General features: G+C 40.4%; 1 protein-coding gene across 1 annotated transcript in view; it reads right to left on the bottom strand.

Annotated features, from left to right (window-relative positions):
* LOC122642182 (rho GTPase-activating protein 7-like) overlaps positions 1-19,089 on the bottom strand; it is a 120,601-nt gene that overhangs the window by 74,446 nt on the left and 27,066 nt on the right. Inside the window, exons 4-7 of the mRNA XM_043835610.1 lie at positions 6,517-6,587; positions 6,355-6,433; positions 6,083-6,227; positions 5,775-5,894 (exon numbers count right to left, since the gene is read on the bottom strand). Of these exons, the coding sequence (XP_043691545.1) occupies positions 5,775-5,894; positions 6,083-6,227; positions 6,355-6,433; positions 6,517-6,587 (415 nt within the window). The remainder of the gene's footprint in view (positions 1-5,774; positions 5,895-6,082; positions 6,228-6,354; positions 6,434-6,516; positions 6,588-19,089) is intronic.

Here is a 19,089-nt window from a genome sequence, read left to right on the forward strand (position 1 = left end):
GACCAAGAATATTTGGGATAGTGTCTCCAAGACTTTTGACCAAGTGGGTGACTCGGCTAAGGTTTAACAACTCCTCCAAAAGATCATCATAGTGAAAACGGGAGACAGGACAATTTATGAATATTGTAACACTGTTATTGGTCTCTTGGAGGAGTATGACCATTATAAGGACCTCCAACTATCCAAACCAAAGCATGGAACTAAATCTCGCGAGATCTCGATTTTTTCCAAAGTCGAGATGAGATCCCATCCGAAACAAACAAGTGGAATATCTAGTCGAGATCTCAGGTCGACCGAGATCTCGACCCAACTCACCTTATAAAACTTCCAGATCTCGAGCTATCTCGACCGAGAGACTGTTCCACTGCTGCTGCCACTGGTTTTTCACCATTTTTGAGCTGGATTTTGTCGGACAAGCTGCTGCCGGCATCATTCAGCTACACCACAGCAAGATTAGTGCATGATTTTTGGTTCTTTACATCAATTTTAGCAGTGGACCTCATGCCTCATGGCAACATGGGAAGACTATGTGGCACGAGTTGGGACTGAATGCGTGATTCAATCACATTTTATGGGATGATAGATGTAACATTGTTAAACAGATTGATGTATTGTACACTTTAACATTTCTAATGCTTATTTAAGTTGTTTTACATTAATTGAATGTTTTGATTGCTTTCTATAACTAAATTATGTGTAGAGTAGGGTATTTTAATATGTCGTCGCCTACCAACCTAGGGTCCGGAGTGAAAGTCCTATTTGGACTTTGTTTTTGCAAAATCTGATAGTGCCATTGTGTTTAAATGGTCTAAAATAGGCTAAGTGCCAAGTTTCAGACCCAAACTAGGTCTAAAACACACCGAAACCAGCCTTCGAGTTGGAAAAAAAAAAATACACCAACTCAACTGAGATCTCGCAAGATCTCGAGCCAACTCGGTTTTTCCCAAGGTTGAAACCAGGTCGAGTTCCAAGTTTTAGTTCCTTGATCCAGAGGATGAAGCAAAGGTCTACCGAACTCTTGAGAAGGAGTATGTCCTAATCCTTCTTGGTGGGCTGACCCAGAATATGAACCAATTTGGGTAGAAATTTTGGGCTGACCTCCTCTTCCCTCCTTAGATGAAGTTTGCATATACTAGAAAAGTGAGGAGACCCGAAGAATGGCCATGGAAACTGCACCATCTCTTGAGCGGTCTACTCTTACTTCTAGCTCCCACAAAGATTGCCGTTATGGAGGAAGAGGCTAAGGACCACTATGTGGGGATGAAAGAGATTGACTCAAACATGATCACAGTGGGAAACCTAGGCATACTAGAGAGTGGTGTTGGGTGATTCATGGCCGTCCACCTGGTATGCATGGTGGACCTATTGGTATGTGTGGTGGCAGGAGAGGGGGAGCTAGAGCATACACTGTGATGGCTGAGACTGAACCTATGGGTTATCCATCTGGACTACAGACACATCACAGTTCTCTCACACAAGAGAACATTGCAGCATTTTGCAGGGCTATGCCACATTCCCACAGCTGGGTAGCTCTTCTTCAACACCTACAGTTCCAGACTCTTCAGTTTCTGCCTTGCAGGTCTCTATATGTGGCTCCTTCCACTGCCTCTTCTTGGGTAATTGACTCTAGCACCATTGATCATATGAGTATAAGACTAGTATGTCTCAGTGTAATGATTCATATTTTGTCTACTCTGGTAGGGATAAAGTTAGGATTGTTGATGGTTCCCTTTCTCCTATTTCTTAAGGGTAGTGTTCATGTCTTCTTCTATTTCTCGACTATGTTCTTCATGTTCCTAACTTTGCCACTAACCACTTATCTGTGAACCACCTAACCAAATCTTTGAATTGTTGTGTCACCTTCTTTCCTTCTCATTGTCTTTTTCAGATTTGGTGACGAAGAGGATTTATTGGCAGTGGACGTGAGGAGAGAGGGCTCTACCTTCTTGAACCCAGCACATCCTTTTTTCCTACCACTCAGTCCTATGTGCAAAGGTAAGGTTTCTCCATTGTGGCCAAGAGGTTATGGGTTCGAGTCTGGAAACAAACTCTTTGCGAAAGCAGGGGTAAGGCTAGAGCCTCGTGCACTGGGTACGCCTTTTTTTCAATCCTATGTGTGTATATTTGCTAAACATTGTCATTCTTCTTATCCTTATCATGGTACTAGATGTACTGTTCCTTTTTATATTTTGCATACTGATGTTGGGGACCCGCTCCCACTACTTTATTTAGCTATCGCTACTTTGTTTCATTTGTTGATGATTGTTCTCACACTACCTGGACCTTTTCATGAAACACAAGATTGATGTCTATGATGCCTTTAAAAATTTCTATGAAATGATTTGTACTCAATTTGATACTAGAACTAAAATTGTTCGTTCGGATAAAGAGGGGGGGGAGTATATGTATGTGTTGTAATTTGGGATTTCTATTGAAGGAGTTATGTTTCCAACAAAGCTTTCAAACAAATCCAATATTGCTTAAATCTGATTTATATTGAAGGAGTTATGTTCCGGTCAAACCTTAGTCGATACCATGTCCAAGAACAATATACACTATCAAACTTGGGTCAAAACAACAAAGTAATACTTTGAGTGTTCTCTATGTGAAATAATGCATGGATTGGGTTCAAAGTGTCAAAAATAGGCAACACAACAGGAACCAGGGCAAAAAAAACTTCTAGGCCTCGAAACCCAGGTTCGAGTTAGCCTGGAGAAAGTACCATGTTTCGACCGAGATAAGGTCGAAACCAAGACAATCTCAGTTTCGACCAGAATCTCGGTTTCTAGCTGGTCGAAATTGAGATGTAGAACCTTGGCTACTGAGGACAAAATAGAAAGTAACAAACGCAAACATAGCAACAAACAAAAACCCAGTGATTGAGCTCCAGGTCCCAATGAGATCCATATCTCCAACTCCATAACCTGTACTACTGCTAAGAAGATGCCCAACGAAGCATTTGCTCAGAATATTTAACTCTCCTTGCTATCCTCAAGATGCTGGTCAGTGCACTAACATCTTGCTGCTGTAGTTCAATGCTTCCCTCCTTGCAAAGTTGCAAATACCAAGTGAAACTATCTCCTGTTTTTTACCTTTTTGATAAATAACAGCAAAAATTTTACCAAATAGGAAACACAATTACAAAATATTTCAGGACACATGCCAAAACAATCACACCCATATCAGTCAGAATATCGGACCATCAGACATATTAGATACACATTCCCTTATCTAATAGAGAAGTAGAATGCCCAGGGCTCCATCACAACCTCAGCAAACCTTGCCTAGCTAAATGGTCTGCCACATCATTGGAGGACCTTGGCTACAAGCGGATGAGCAATTCACCTAGGAACATTTCCGATGTGCCTAATGAGCAAAACTCCAAGGATCCTCTGAAGAATAGTCCACCCAAGCAAGCATAGATGCTAAAAATCTCCCTCCATGATAATGTTATCAAAGCCCACCTAATGCAAATTCCAATCCCATCCAGAGCAATAAATGTTCTGCTCTTATATAATTCACCTCACCCGTTGAAGCTGAATACACCCAACAACTTTTGCTACACTGGATCTTTTAACTCCTCCCACTCTGAGGGACCCGAATTGCCCATTGATGACCATCAAGGTTTAGGTCCACTACCCATCAGGCTTTAGCATCCACACTTCTTCTCTTCTATGTCTAGGAATATTGGACAATATAACATTTGCCCAATCAGTGAACAAAAAAGTAATGGGAAACCTATAAAGGTTGGGTCTACTAAAGCCTAGTGAACCAACATCACCTTCACTCTCAATAACCACTAGCTCAAAGGAGAACTCATCCCAAAACAGCCCTGAAATTTCTTCCTCCCTCAATGTCCAAAAACTCACAAACAATGTGGCCTTCCATAGAAATTTTCCCCTTGCTTCAAATAGAGCAAACTGCCAAAACCACATCAACGGCACCATATTGTTGCAGAATGACCGATTCAGATTGAACACTGTAAGGAAGTGGAACCATAACCTTTCGGCAAAGAGCATTCAAGAAACAAGGGATCAACCAATTCCCTATCCCCATTACACATGAGACAGCTAAAGTGGGAAACACAACATCTCCCGACCTCAACTGGAAGGTGTCTGCAATCATAATTTTTTTGCTGCCAATCACCCATCCTAAAGCCTTTCATTTTGAGGGAGCATGGGACTTCCCTTATCCCAGAGGGCGGACCTCGGCGCAACGGTAAGATTGCTCCATTGCTACTTAGTGGTCACAGGTTCGAGTCGCGAAACAGCCTCTCCGCGAAGCAGGGGTAAGGCTGCGTACATTATGACCCTCCCCAGTCCCCGCAATGGTGGGAGCCACATGCACTGGGTACGCCCTTTATGGGCTTTCCCTTATCCCATCCTAAAACTTTTCATTCAAGGGAGCGTGGGACTTACAATAAGGGTTTGTGAGGAAACAGAAAGCGTGGATTCTCCGGATCCTCAGGTCAAAGCAAGTGAAAAGAAAAGCCACGAAGCAAGATTTCAAAGTAAATAAACCCTTATCTCCTGTCTATCATCAGACACAACCGCTCCCTGCAAATCTGCAATAACTTCATTAAATTGCGGGTCCTCACAGGAGATAGCTAGACCAAACGATTTGTTTATCCTTGACTGGAAGAAACTTCTAGAGGCTTTCCCTTATATTATGCTTGCACAACCAATCAAATGCAAAATAATCATTTCAAAGAATCTCCAGACACAATCCTCATCTTCCAAATTTTGTCTCAACTTAGTGCATAACTCTTCAAATCATTTACTGCAACCTCAATAGTATCCTCTGTTGATGTATACATTTATGCTGCCCTTCCCTAACAATGTGAGCTTTTAGGTGAAATGGTAGCGAATATGGTATCAGAGCAGGGAGGCAGAGTGTTCAACTCCTCGAAAGTGCAACGGGGTTTCCCAGCACTTCTTCCCCCTCGGTGTCATGCGTGGGAATGCATTGCGTCACGTGCAGAGGTCCAAGATTGTCATGCATGTGCAGGTGTGTTGATGTATACATTTACGCTACCCTTCCCTAACAGTTTGAGCTTTTAGGTGAAATGGTAACAAACATCCTGCTCAGCTTTCTCATTTTAGTCCAAACCAAGAATTTTAAACTCAGTATCAGAGGTCAGATCCTCAGCTGGCAATACTGATCCGGATCAGGCGATCCAGAAAGAAAAAAAAAATTAAAATAATAAAGATTGGTGATCCATTTCCATCCAAGATTGGAAAGTTTCAGAATGATACCAATCTGCATTGGTGATCCAGACAATCCGATACCGATCTGTAAAACCTTGCTTCAGACTGTATGAGATAAAGTTCACCCTTATGAAGATAGACAATTTTTAACTCAATTTAGTCAAGCCATAGCCCAAGTGCCCAACTACCATGATCAAATAAAGTAAAATTTCTTCAACTTTTACTATACCAAAATGATTTGCTAATTGCTAGAGCTGTTTTCAAATAATACAACAAATATTCCATTTTTCAAAGATAAAAGGTTTCTTAATATCCTACCCAATGAAAACTTTGTAAGCTTAATCAAAGCAAAGTTTTACCCACTAAATACTGCAATCCACCTTCATGGGGAAGACAGTGCCTACTGATTAGTAGAGATCATGAGACGAAGCAAGCAGACGGTAATGGCTAAAAGAACGAAACATTAAAAGTAAAAGTAGAAACCAACTTAACTTCAGTTACATCACAGAAGGAGGAAACAGAATCTTATCACATAAAATCATGATTAAAATCAGGACTGGAACTTACCAAACGTCTCAAGAAAACGTAGAGCCTTCTCAAGAAAGGATGCTCCCCCATCTATATCTTCTAGTGCAAGCAAAATCGGTCTTCCAACAACTAATGACTTGACAGCACGTTTCTCTCTCCCTGGAAAAAAAATATGAGACATACACTAATATGACTATATTCCAGTATTGAAAAATCTACGATACAGAACTCAAGGCTGAAAAGTCAAAGTTAAGGTGGCAATTAGCAGACTCTGAACTAATAAACAAATGGTTTCAAATATTAAATGCACAATATAACGGGTAACATATAAGTCTGAAAGCACAAACATTGTTGTAGAGATCCTTCCACTAAGTCATTTGTGTCATTTTGGAAAATTCCATTGTGCCCCATGACTAGGGCAGCACTTGGGGCTTGTGCAAGAGCCTGTTCTAGTGCTGCCTTCCACTCATACAAATCCTCTGAGGACTCAGCCTGGATATTCAAGGCAGAAGATAACACAAATAAGCAATTATAAGACATGATAATTAGGATTGATTACCAAGAATTATTGCCCACATCACAAAAAAATTAGCAGAAAAAAACTAGTAAAACAAGGGACCTTAAGGGTGAATGCACGCCCATCTCGTCCATCAGGAAACAATACAGTCAGCAGTTTTTTATCCTCCCTAACAACCACACTGCAAATAAAAACAGTCACTACTGTAAGAAACATGGAAACTATACCACTCCATGCCCATTAATAAACATTAACTAAGCTTACCTCCCTGAATTGTTCAAGTCAATGCCCCCTAAAGTTAAGTTTACTTCACCACCTCTCTGAGGAAGTGCACTCTACAGAACAGCCAGAAATATCAATAATTGCTCCAATCCATCACTAAAAAAATATAAAAACAGTCCCAAGTTCATAATAACAAGAGATTGAAAAAACAAAATTAATTAAAGGCAATGAAACATCAGATTATTAAGAAATAGGCTTGAACATGAGGGAACACTTGAATATAGTTAAAGCATTAGCTCTGCATATGTCCTTAATTCCATCAGAACAGAATCGAATTGCTTGGCACACGTGAACCTCAATAAAAAGGAAAAGTTACTCGAAAACAATTTGATTTTTCAATTTATAGTAGCATCAGATATCATTAAAGGCCCACAAAGGGAACGAAAATGGGGAAAAAATAACAGGATTTATTGGCAAAGATAAGATAACATCACTTACAAAAATAGTTTCATGGGATAAAAAATCCATTGGGGGAATGGGTAAAGGTGAGAAAACTGTGATAATGAACCTTATTCTAGATGGGATTAACATCCAAGCATAACTATAGTCTATACCTCCCAAGCATAACTATAGTCTATACCTCTTAATATGTGTTAGAGAATGTATCTCGATCGGAAGTCTATGGACCTCCATAGACCTTCATACCGTGGGGTTTTATCTTGGGTTAGTAGTTTAGGCTCTGTTCTCCTAGTTTCCTATTCTGTTTAGGCTTAGTTAGTAGAGTACTATTCTAAGTATGTAATAGAGTTATATTTTGAGTATGTAATCTGTCCAAGTCTATTTTATAAAAGAACCTTGGCTGTAGCAATAGATGATTCAATTCTATCGCACAAGTCTTCTTCTCCCTCAATCTCTTTCTTTCTTTCCCTCTCTACTTCTCTTTTCCTCCTCTATAGGTCCTGGTTTGTTAGGCTCAGATTTGTTACATGGTATCAGAGCGATGATGAAGAAGAAAAAGGAAAAAAAAAAAAGAATCTGCACGTCTGAGAAGAGGGAAGGCTTCTGCTGTTTCGATGAAAAAAATAAATAATACCTGCTGCAGTGCTGTGCAGAAAACCTGCTACTGCTTCCATTAGAGCAGATTTAGAAGGGTAAATTGCAGGAAGCATGTATCCACCGTTTGCTGGAGACGGTGGAGTCCTATGAGCACTTGATTACATCTTGAGGTTTATCTACAGTCTGCTGGTTTATTGATTTCAATTTCTGAATTTGACGTGAGTTGAGAGTTCCTCTTGTCCTTTATTATTTGAGTTTTCATTATTGTCCCTACCTACTACTCCTACTTTATGACCATATCCTTTACTTTATGTCCTTGTTCTTCGACTTACCTTTCTCACTTATGGATTTACTTACGTTACCTACTTTAAGTACTTTTTTTCTTTGTTCTTAATTTTATTACCCCATCTCACTCTTGTCCCCCATGTCAACCATGTCACCCATGTCCCATACTTTATCACTATCCATAAATACCCTTGTCTATATTCCTAATTCAGCCCCATATCTATATTTCATGTTATTGCCTAGTCCATCCCCAAACCATAAAATACCAATTCCCTTCATGTCCCATTGCTTATTTGTTTACCAATAGCCCCTTGAAAAATTCTGGTTACTTACCAAACTGCCATTGCCTTTTAAATCCTTAAAGTCTTGTTGATTGGGTGGACTCATAAGTGATCCAAGTCGGGTTTTGGAATCCCAGATTGCATTATTTGGTTTGCTTGCTCGGATGACCCAGTTAGCGCGACCAGAATTTACAAAATTTTCCATTGGGCTTATATATTTGCATTGAATGGAGTGTGCTGATGGTTATTGCTATTTTGCTCGGATTTATTTACATATGGCATACCTGATATTTTCTGGGCTACCGTGAGGAGGAGATTGAATGCTATTATTACTAGGATTTATTTGCTACCTTGAGAGGGTGCTTGAGATTGTTTTATTGGAGATTCTTTGTGGCTGCTCTTGATGATGCTAATTATTATAGGATGGTTGAATATTATCTATTGCAACCGATGTCTTATTTGTCCACGTGTCATGCTACACGTGAGGGAGAGATTGGAGATTCTTATTTGCTCAAGTCATCAGTTGAAGATTATTATTATTTATTTGTTCATGTCCTCAGCAATAATTTTATCTGTGAAGATGGTATACAGCAACAATGCATATTTATTTGGTCTACATCAACCTGATGCTGTCAATTGGAGATTCTTATCTGCTTAAGTATCAGTTTGAGATAATTATTAGTTCTTTGTTCATGTCCTTAGCAACAATTTTATCTACGAAGAAGATAATCAGCAACAATGCATATTTATTTGTTCTACAGCAACCTTATGTTGTCTAGTTCACAGCAACCTTATGTTGTCTGGTCCCCAACAACTTGATGTTGCTACTTGGTTCGCAGTAACCTATACTGCATGTTTATCAGTGGAGTTTTCATCTGAGACCTCTGTTGGGGCTCAGGGGCAAGTCTGATCTTTACTAATCAGATCTCTAATAACGTGATTTTTGCTAAGCACATCGTTGTTATGATGTTGTTGAAGTGCCTTCCTTGAGAAGGGCTTATGTGTAGTTGTTGGGTGCTACACTTTTATCCATTTTTTGTTTGAGCAGGTTACTACTTACTACTTGCCTTCATTGAGAAGAGCTTATGATGTAGTTATTGGATGCTGCACTTTTATCTTTCATTAGGAAGATTACTACCTACTATTTGCCGCTTATGATGTAGTTGTTGGATGTTACACTTTTATCTTTTGTTGGGAAGACCACTATCTATTACATGTCCCTTATGAAGTAGTTGTTAGATGCTGCACTTTTATCTTTCTTTGGAAAGATTACTACTTACTACTTGCGTTCTTTGAGAAGTGCATTTGATATAGTTGTTGCTGCTATAATATTCTGGATTGTGGTTGTTATTCGCTACCACTTATTTTTGCTCATTGCTGATTGAATTTATTCGACACGAAGATAATTATTTATTCATGTTGTTGATGATTGAGTTAATATTGCTACCTGAATGATGTTTCTCTCCATGCTCACAGGCATCTACAACTGCTATTCAAGACTGGTGTTGTGTTTAATTTCTATTCGTGTAGATCCAAGCTGGAGCTTTCCTTTGATATATGCATACTCCAGCTTGAGGGGGAGTGTTAATGAATCTTGATTAGAGGCATAGTTGTCACGGCGGTTAGGTGACCCAAGGAGGTGGAGAGGGCCAAAGTTTAAGGCGACACCAACTAGGCGAACAAGGCGTCCAAGGCGCCCGCCTAGGAGACCAAGGTGCCCAAGTCAACCAAGGCGCCTGGATGCCTAGGCATGGCCAAGGCGCCGCCTAGGCGACGCCTTGACAACTATGATTGGAGGTCTACGGAACTCCATAGACCTTCATACCATGGGGTTTTATCTTGGGTTAGTAGTTTAGGCTACGTTCTCCTAGTTTCCTATTCTGTTTAGGGTTAGTTAGTAGAGTTCTATTCTAAGTATGTAATAGAGTTCTATTTTGAGTATCTAATCTGTCCAGGTCTATTATATAAAGGAACCTTGGTTGTACTTGTAGTGATAGATTATTCAATTCTACTGCACAAGTCTTCTTCTTCCTTAATCATGTCTCTTTCTCTCAGCTCTCTTTTTCTTTGTAGGTCCTGATTATCAAGGTTTAGATTTGTTACAATATACAATCCAACCCAACTAAATCTCAACCCAGCAGTAGGAAATCTTCAAGATCCGTGCTAAACATAGTACTAAATCTCGCGAAATCTCAGTCAAGATCTCGAATATTTCGAGTGTCTCGACCTTACCGAAACAAAACACAAGCTCGAATCAAAAAAATGCAAAAACCCAGTTGAAATTTCGACCATCTCGCGATATCTCGAGACAAAATCAAAATCTCGCAAGATATCGAGATTCCTTTTTCAAAAGTAGCTTTATAAATACCAAACCTCGTTAGTCTCAGTCGAAATTTCGACCGAGACTTAACAAGCTCTGGTTTTTTTGGGTTTTTTCTCCTCGTTAGTCTCGGTCGTTTCTTCTCCCATACTATGACGTGGCATTCATTTGTCCTACAGTCGGAGAACAATGCATGTTGGCTCCATCTGACTATGAGTGGGGTCGATCCTGGACGTCGGAGTAATTATTATTAGAATATTTGTAAACATTTGAGTTACTAGATGACTACTTGACTTGTATTGGACTATTGGGGATATTGTCATATTGATATCATCTTCTTAACTTGTTATTTACTTATTGTACTTAATATTATGACTTAAGTTATGACTTATGAGTCATTCACTTTATGTTTCCAACTTTCAAGTCAATTTACTTGTTTAAATTGCTTATTAATCATTAATTTATTATGTCCTCTAGTACTTAAAGTCTTAAACAATGTGTGTAATTAACTAAGTTATACATTAGGATTCGACCGTACATTGCCAATCAATGGTGCAAATCCAAAACACCACTTTGGGTGACTATTTTTGCAATTCGAACATTTAAATGAGTTTATATAGCCTAAAATAGGGTTTTCATGAAGTTTCAGACCTTAACTTGGCCTAAAACCCACCGAAATGACCTACTGAAACATAACAGAAAAATGAAAAATTTCGACCGAAATATCCGAATTCGGTCAGCCCGAAACACCGAAACGAAACGAGTTTTCGAACTATGGTGCTAAAAGGTTAAGGGCTTCTGAGTGCCTGCTGTGAACCTGATGCTTCCACCCTCATTCGTCTGTACTTTGATTGGCAGTGCAAAAAATGAAAGCCAGTTCTGTAACCCTAGAATCTATATTGATAATGACAATAAGCTCTGGGGATGTTTGTCACACAAAAAGCACACACTAGACACAGAGTCATCTAAAAAAGATCAATCCAATTAGGCATTCATTGTCCACTCGCTATAGGAAACTCCAGAGTGCCAAGTTGGAGGACAAATCTAGGATCATACAGCACTGACAAATATTGGTATTTTCCCTACCCCTCAGTTTGGATTATAAAGATTAGGCTAAATAGTACAGAAGTCCACATCTAAAGGACAACAAACCCCAAGGAAAAACTCAGGATTCACCATTACATGATGTAACAAATACTGCAACATTTTGGGAGAGGAAGAATAGAAGGTAAGTTTTAAGGGGAAAGCTGGTTGTCACCTCACCTAGGTAGGTTATAAAAGTTTTGTATCGTATTTTCAATTGCTTGAAATACCCACATTGACAAAGACTTGATTGTCCATAGAAAAAACCAAAAAAGTAATCTCAAGCCAATGGGTGGGCCCACTTCAACAAAAAAAAAAAACTTCATTGTATCAGGACGCTTTCAACATTTTGTATGGCTATCAAATCATCATTAACTAATCGCCGACAGATGGGGGTTGCAGTAGCGGATCACAGGATATAGGGGGGATTGGTTAGCATAGTTGTCAAGGCATTGTTCCTCCACCCGAAGACATCTCACTTTTTGGAAAAATGTGGTTCATTTTGATTAGTTGCCACACAAAGAAGAATAGCAAGCCCCATAGAGACCCATTTTCTACATTTCGTATGGCTATCAAATCGCCATTCACTAATTGCCGATGGATGGGGATTGCAGTAGTGGATAGCAGCGGAAAGGGGGGTTGGTTAGCATAGTTGTCAAGGTGGGCACCTTGGACGTATTGGTTACCTTGTTGGTTTCGCTTGTTCCAGACCCACGCCAACGCCTTGGATTTCCTAGACGCCATGACAACTATATTGGCTACAGCAGCAGACTGCCCAGTGCCCTCCTTTTTCATTGAGTAGTACTCCAAAGTTCCAAATTGTCCTCTCATTGATTATCTGACTCAGATTCAAGGTGAGAGTTGACTAAAGGGAATACAAAGTCTGGCTTTCTCAAAGTCCGGAATTCTAAGTTGTCCTCCCATTGATTCTCTTACTCGAACTGCAACCTATATCACTTATGTTTTTCAGGAAGAAAAAGAGAGTGGAGGAAAAATGCGAATTCAGGGATTTATGTTTATGTGGGGATACTTGTTTCAGGAGTTGAAAGATTGGATTCTCTCTCTAGACCAAGTGCTCTTCCCCATTTTCTACATTTCGTATCCGCTCAGTTCATACTATTCAGGGTTTGTGGTTTCAAAGATAAAAAATGCTTCGCTCTCCACCCTCCACTCTTGCTTCACTTGAAACCCTTCTTCCCTTCGCCCCCTCCTTCAAAGTTCATCCATCAGCTTCGCATTATCTTTCTCTATGTAGTGATTCTCCTTTATATTTTTTATATTTTTATCGTTTCTCACTAAAATTTCCTCCCTTTCTCTTTCTTTCCCCTGCCTTCCTCCTTCAGGACCTTCACGACTTCACCAAACTCAATCGAGCCAGCGAGGCCCTTTTCCTCGTGGTATTTCTCTGTCCGCCCCTTTGACACGCAGGCCATGTTGGCCGGCAAGCAAGCGCCAACTGCGTACTTGGTAACAGTATTGGAGGAAATCAATGTTATTTACAAATATACCCTTGGTATCTAACCATTTGGAATTTAAGTAGAGATTCAAGAGTTATAACGAAATGACATTTTTTACGTCAAAAGTCACCCACAATATGACAAAAAACAGGGCCAATAGAATTTAGGTTCCAACGCATTTGTCACCAGGTATGTGACATTTGGCTGGACCCAACTTTTAAAATCTTCTCCTTTTTCTATTTTATATATCTTAAATTCTTTTCTTTCCAGTTTGTTACGATCATTATTGTTAGATTGTATGGGCCAGAATACCGTGGGGGTATTAGAGACTTTTTACTGCTTTTATTTTATGTATAGCCATATTGGCTATGTTAGGGACAATTCTGTCCATGTATTTTTTTACTCCTTATTATAAATATATCGCTTGGGGTCTATCTTAGACTATCCAAGCATTCAGCTCTAATTCTGATCCTGTTAACATGATATCAGAGCAGGTTTTGAATTAGGGCTCTCTACTCCTCCACTCTCGATCTCATCTTCCTCTCCTTTTTTCTCTTTTGTTCCTTATTATTTTATAGGGCAGCACTGATGAGGTGAATCATAGATCCAGTTGCTGCCCTCCATCACCTCATTCCATGCTATTACAAATCTGATCGATAAGGGCTTGCTCTCTGCCTGCGAAATTTGAAGACTTCTTTTTTTTGGATTGATTCAATTTCAATTACAAGGAATCTCTCCACCTTATTGAAGATCAAGACCTGCGGCAGTTTATTAGCCAAGCCTCTATCTTCAGCCAGCAATTTTGAAGATCAAGTCTTCTTCCTTGATCGATTTTTTTCAGATTTTCCCAGAACCCTGCAAATATCGATCTCTGGTGTACTGTTCTCTGTTGGTGCTGATTTTTGGAAGGGTGATTCAACAGTCCTACAAGCCCACTCGATCCCAATTTCAGCCTCATCCAGTGTTTATTGATAGCCTTTTTTCCCTCAATCAATCTCAACAAAATCAGGGTTTTCTCAAAACCCTGACAAAGTCGATCTCTGGGATTCACATATTTGTTGCTGCTGATTTTTGGAGACACATCTGATTATATTTCACAGAGTCTCTCCTCCTTTTTTTGGACATTACATTGGAGTATTTAGTGGGTTTCTCATCACAACAGCCCCTCTCTGCGATTTGGGCTTCTCTGCTACAATTATGGGTGACTCTGTTACTTCCACTGCTACTTCTGATCATGATGGCCAAGGCAGAGCAGAATATCACCATTTTCCTTCTAATCCCATCAAACTGGATGGCTCAAATTATCTGTTGGGGTCTCGGTCTGCCTCCTTTGCCATTGCTGGCCGTGGCCTTACCAGCCATATTGATGGCACCAGTGTTATGCCGATTGCACCTGGTCCTCTTCAAACTCGGTAGCTTGTCAACAATGGGGTTCTCATGCCATACCTAATTGGTTCTATGAATTCAGACCTTGCACAAGGGTTTCTTCTCCTTGATGCAGCTTCTCAGATTTGGTCCGCTTGCAAAGAAACATACGGGCAACTGGGCAATGATGCCCAAGTTTATGAACTCAAGAAGAAGGTCGTTCATACTACTTAGGGAGAGTTAACAGTCTCTAAATACTATGCAACTCTGCGAAGGCTCTGGCAATAATTGGACCACTTCTCTGATTATCACCCTACTACAGCTGCTGACATTGCTTCCTATAAGAAACATGTGGACAAGATCAGGGTCTATGACTTCTAGGCAAGGTTGAATGTGGAATCTGACCAGATTCGTGTTCAAGTGTTGGGCCATTCTCCTTTTCCCACACTTGAACAGTCTTATGCCTTGGTCTCCTCTGAAGAAATCCGTAGGGCTGCTATGTTACACCCCCCTATTACTGAAAGAACAGACTGCTACGCCGATTCCTACTGCACCTGTTGGAAATCTCACCCTTGCTAATTCTTCCACAGGCACTGTTACTTGTGAGCATTGTCACAAACCTTACCACAACAAAGACAAATGTTGGAAACTTCTTGAGAAACCAGCTGACTTTGAAGCTAAACAGGCTGCCAAGAAAAAGACAAAAAAAAAAAAGGCAAACCACTCTAAATCTGTTACTACAGCCCCGGCTACTGACATTGGTCTATCCCCGGATGATCTATAGGCATTCCTACGTGTGATAAGGACTTCCGTTGCTGCTGCCTCTACTACGTCCGCTACTGCCAATTCTTCTGCTCCTTCAAGTTCAAACTTTGTCCAGTCAGGTATTCCATTTGGTGGTCATTGTGCTTCTGTAGCTCCCTATCTTTGGATTATAGATTCTGGAGCTACAGACCACATGACCGGTTCCTCTAGCCTGTTCCATCGATATTCTCCTACTTGAAAGACAAGGTCAAAGTAGTTGATAGTTCCCTTTCTTCAATATATGGAAAGGAATCATCAACCACAATTCCTCCCTTCCTTTGTCTTCTGTTTTACACATTCCTAATTTTACTACTAACCTTCTTTCCATTAATAGTATTACTCGTGACCTTAACTGCAAAATAACTTTTTTTCCTTCCCATTGTGTTTTTCAGGATCTGGCATCTGGGAAGACGATTGGATTGGGTAAAGTGCACGGTGGATTGTACCTGCTTGATGATGATCGTCGCTCTCCACCACCATTACCTTCTCTGCTACACCAAAACTCCTTGGTCTCTTCTGAACTTTACCAATGGCACTCTAGATTAGGTCACCCTCCATTAGGAATTTTAGCACATTTATTTCCTAGTTTGGTCACCCAATGTAATAAGGTTGACTTTTTTTGTGAGGCTTGTGCTCTGGCCAAACAGACACATACAAATTATTCTCTATCAAATAAAAGGAGTTTTTCTTGTTTTCAATTGGTGCATTCTGATGTTTGGGGCCCTAGTCGTAAAACATCTCTTTCTGGTCACCGTTGGTTTGTTTCTTTTATTGACTGTCACTCTAGGAACACATGGGTGTATCTTTTGCACACAAAAAATCAGGTTTTTTCACGTTTTCAGCATTTTCATAAAATGGTCCAAACTCAGTTCCAGGCTACTCTCAAAATATTGAGAAGTGATAATGGAACCGAGTATAAAGAATCTCAATTTCAAAAATACTTGGTTGATCATGTCATTATTCACCAGACTAGTTGTGTCGATACCCCTGCCGAGAATGGTGTGGCTGAACGAAAAAAACCGCCTTTTGTTAGAGGTGGCCAGAGCTTTGATGTTTGCTAGACATGTTCCCTCTCAATATTGGGGAGATGTTGTTCTCACTGCAGCCTATCTCATCAATAGGTTGCCTTCTCGGGTTCTTGCATCCTGTAGTCCAACTGAAGTTTTACTAGGGAGTTCCTACTTTGTTGTTTCCCCTAAAGTGTTTGGTTGTATATGTTATGCTAGAGATACAAAATCTCTAGGCAAACTTGAACCTCGAGGGTTACGATGTATTTTCTTGGGTTATTCTCCAACCCAGAAAGGTTATAAGTGCTACCATCCCCCTTCCCGTCGTACTTTGGTCAGTATGGATATTATTTTTCAAGAAACCCTTTCCTATTATTCTTCACCACCTCTTCAAGGGGAGAGTTCTAGTGAAGATGTGTTGTCCTTTGAGGTTCCTCCCCTTGAGGTTCCTCCTCTTTTATCCCTACGACTGCTGCCCAGCCTCCTACCGCTGTTACCCAGTCTCCTACGACTGCTGCCCAGCCTCCTTTGGCTACTGCCCAGCCCCCTACGGCTGTTCCCCCCTCATCCGAAGGGAATCCTTTACAGGGGGAGACCATGGAAAATAGTAGTGTTGATGTTCCATTTCAAGGGGAGCTGACGCCAGTCCAAAGAACCATTGGGGAATTTTAGAAGAGAATAGACAACTCCAACCTTATCACCTATAAAAAGGGAAGTACCAAAAGGGGGCAGCTTCAATCAACTGTAGCACCAATACCCATCGAGTTGCCGGCTTAAGATCCAAATCCTTCTTCTCCTAGTAAGGCCTCTTCTTCCAACCTACCTATTGCTCATCGCAAAGGTACTAGGACTTGTACTCAACATCCCATATCCCGTTTTGTTTCTTATAGTTCTCTTTCTCCTTCCTTTCGTGCATTTGTATCCTCTCTTTCTTCTGTTTCTATTCCTAAAAATTGGCAGGAAGCATCTACAGATGGAAAGTGGAAGGCAGCAATGTTGGAAGAAATGAGAGCATTGAAAAAAAATAATACGTGGGATCTTATGGCTCTTCCTCCAGAGAAAAAACCAGTGAGATGTAAATGGGTGTTTGTGATCAAACAGAAAGCAAATGGAATAGTGGATCGATACAAGGCACGTCTAGTTGCAAAGGGCTTTACTCAGACATATGGAGTTGACTACCAGGAGACCTTCGCACCAGTAGCAAAACTCAATACAGTAAGGGTATTGTTATCTTGTGCCGTGAATCTTGGCTGGGATCTTCAGTAGTTGGATGTGAAGAATTTCTTCCTCCATGGAGAGCTAGAGGAAGAGGTATATATGGACATTCCACCAAGCTTCTCTGATGGTACTACCAGGGGCAAGGTTTGTAAATTGAAGCGTGCTCTCTATAGGTTGAAGCAGTCACCTAGAGCTTGGTTCGGCAGGTTTCACAAGGCTATGGTTTCTGTGGGATACAAGCAAAGCAATGCTGATCATACCTTGTTCATCAAACGTGTAGGTGATAAGGTAACTATCCTCATAGTCTATGTTGATGATATTGTAGTGACCAGAAATGATGGTGATGAGATCAACAAATTGAAGCTCTTCCTTGGCTACAAGTTTAAAATAAAGAATCTGGGAACTCTAAAATGTTTTCTAGGAATAGAGGTTGCCGGTCTTCAAAGGGCATCTTTCTTTCTCAAAGAAAATATATCCTAGATCTATTGTCTGGGACTGGGCTGCTAGGGTGTCATCCTTCAGAAACTCCCATGGAAGCTACTACAAGACTTAAGGAGAAAGAAGGTGAACCTGTTGACAAAGGTCGTTATCAGTGATTGGTGGACAAACTGATCTACCTCTTCTCTCATACACGACCAGACATAGTCATTGATGTAAGTTTGGTAAGCCAGTTTATGCATGATCCTTATTCCTCTCATATGGAGGCAGTCCTTCGCATCTTGCGGTATTTGAAGTCTGCTCCAGGAAAAGGAATACTTTTATCTCCCAATGGTCATCTAAAGATTGAAGCTTATACTGATGACGATTGGGCTGGCTCTACTGACAGAAAGTCCATTTCTAGATATTGTTCTTTTGTGGGTGGAAACCTTGTCACATGGCGTAACAAGAAGCAGAATGTTGTGGCAAGGTCCAGTGCTGAAGCAGAGTTCCGTGTGATGGCACAAGGTAACTGTGAACTTCTGTGGCTTAGAGGATTGTTGCAGGATATTGGTGTTGCTGTCCATCTTCCCATGATGCTATATTGTGATAATAAAGCAGCCACTAGCATTGCTCATAACCCTGTACAACATGTTCGTACTAAGTATGTGGAGGTTGACCGACATTTCATCAAGGAGAATCTCAAAGTCAGACTCATCTGTGTTCCCTTTGTGAAGTATGTTAATCAGTTAGCCGATGTGTTCACTAAGGGGCTAAGTGGCAAAGTGTTTCTTCCTATCTTAGTCAAGCTGGGCATGCATGACATATATGCTCCAACCTGAGGGGGAGTGTTGGATTGCATGGGCGAGAATACCCTGGGGGTATGCTTTTTACTGCTTTTATTTTATGTATAGCCCTGTCTGCTATGTTAGGGACAATTCTGTCCATGTATTTTTTACTCCTTATTATAAATATATCGCTTGGGGTCTGCCTTAGACTATCCAAGCATTCAGCTCTAATTCTGATCCTGTTAACAATTATGGATGCAGAACCTTTGGTATCCTTTTGCTTATTGTCATTTTAAATCCTCGAAAATGTGTACACTGGAACATAATACGAGAGAGTGCGCACAGGACAGACAGGAGTGGATGTTGAATCCTATGAACCTCTACAAGTGGCATTTTATATTAAGAATTTTCAGTACTATTGAGCTCTTTCAAATATGTCGACTCAGTCAGATTGCAATTATTGTTGGGACATAAGGAAATAGGAATAAGTATTTTTTTTAGTAGTGACAGAGACAGAGAAGTGTGCGACTTAGG

Source organism: Telopea speciosissima, chromosome 10, assembly GCF_018873765.1.
Source record: "Telopea speciosissima isolate NSW1024214 ecotype Mountain lineage chromosome 10, Tspe_v1, whole genome shotgun sequence".
Taxonomy (NCBI): Eukaryota; Viridiplantae; Streptophyta; class Magnoliopsida; order Proteales; family Proteaceae; genus Telopea; species Telopea speciosissima.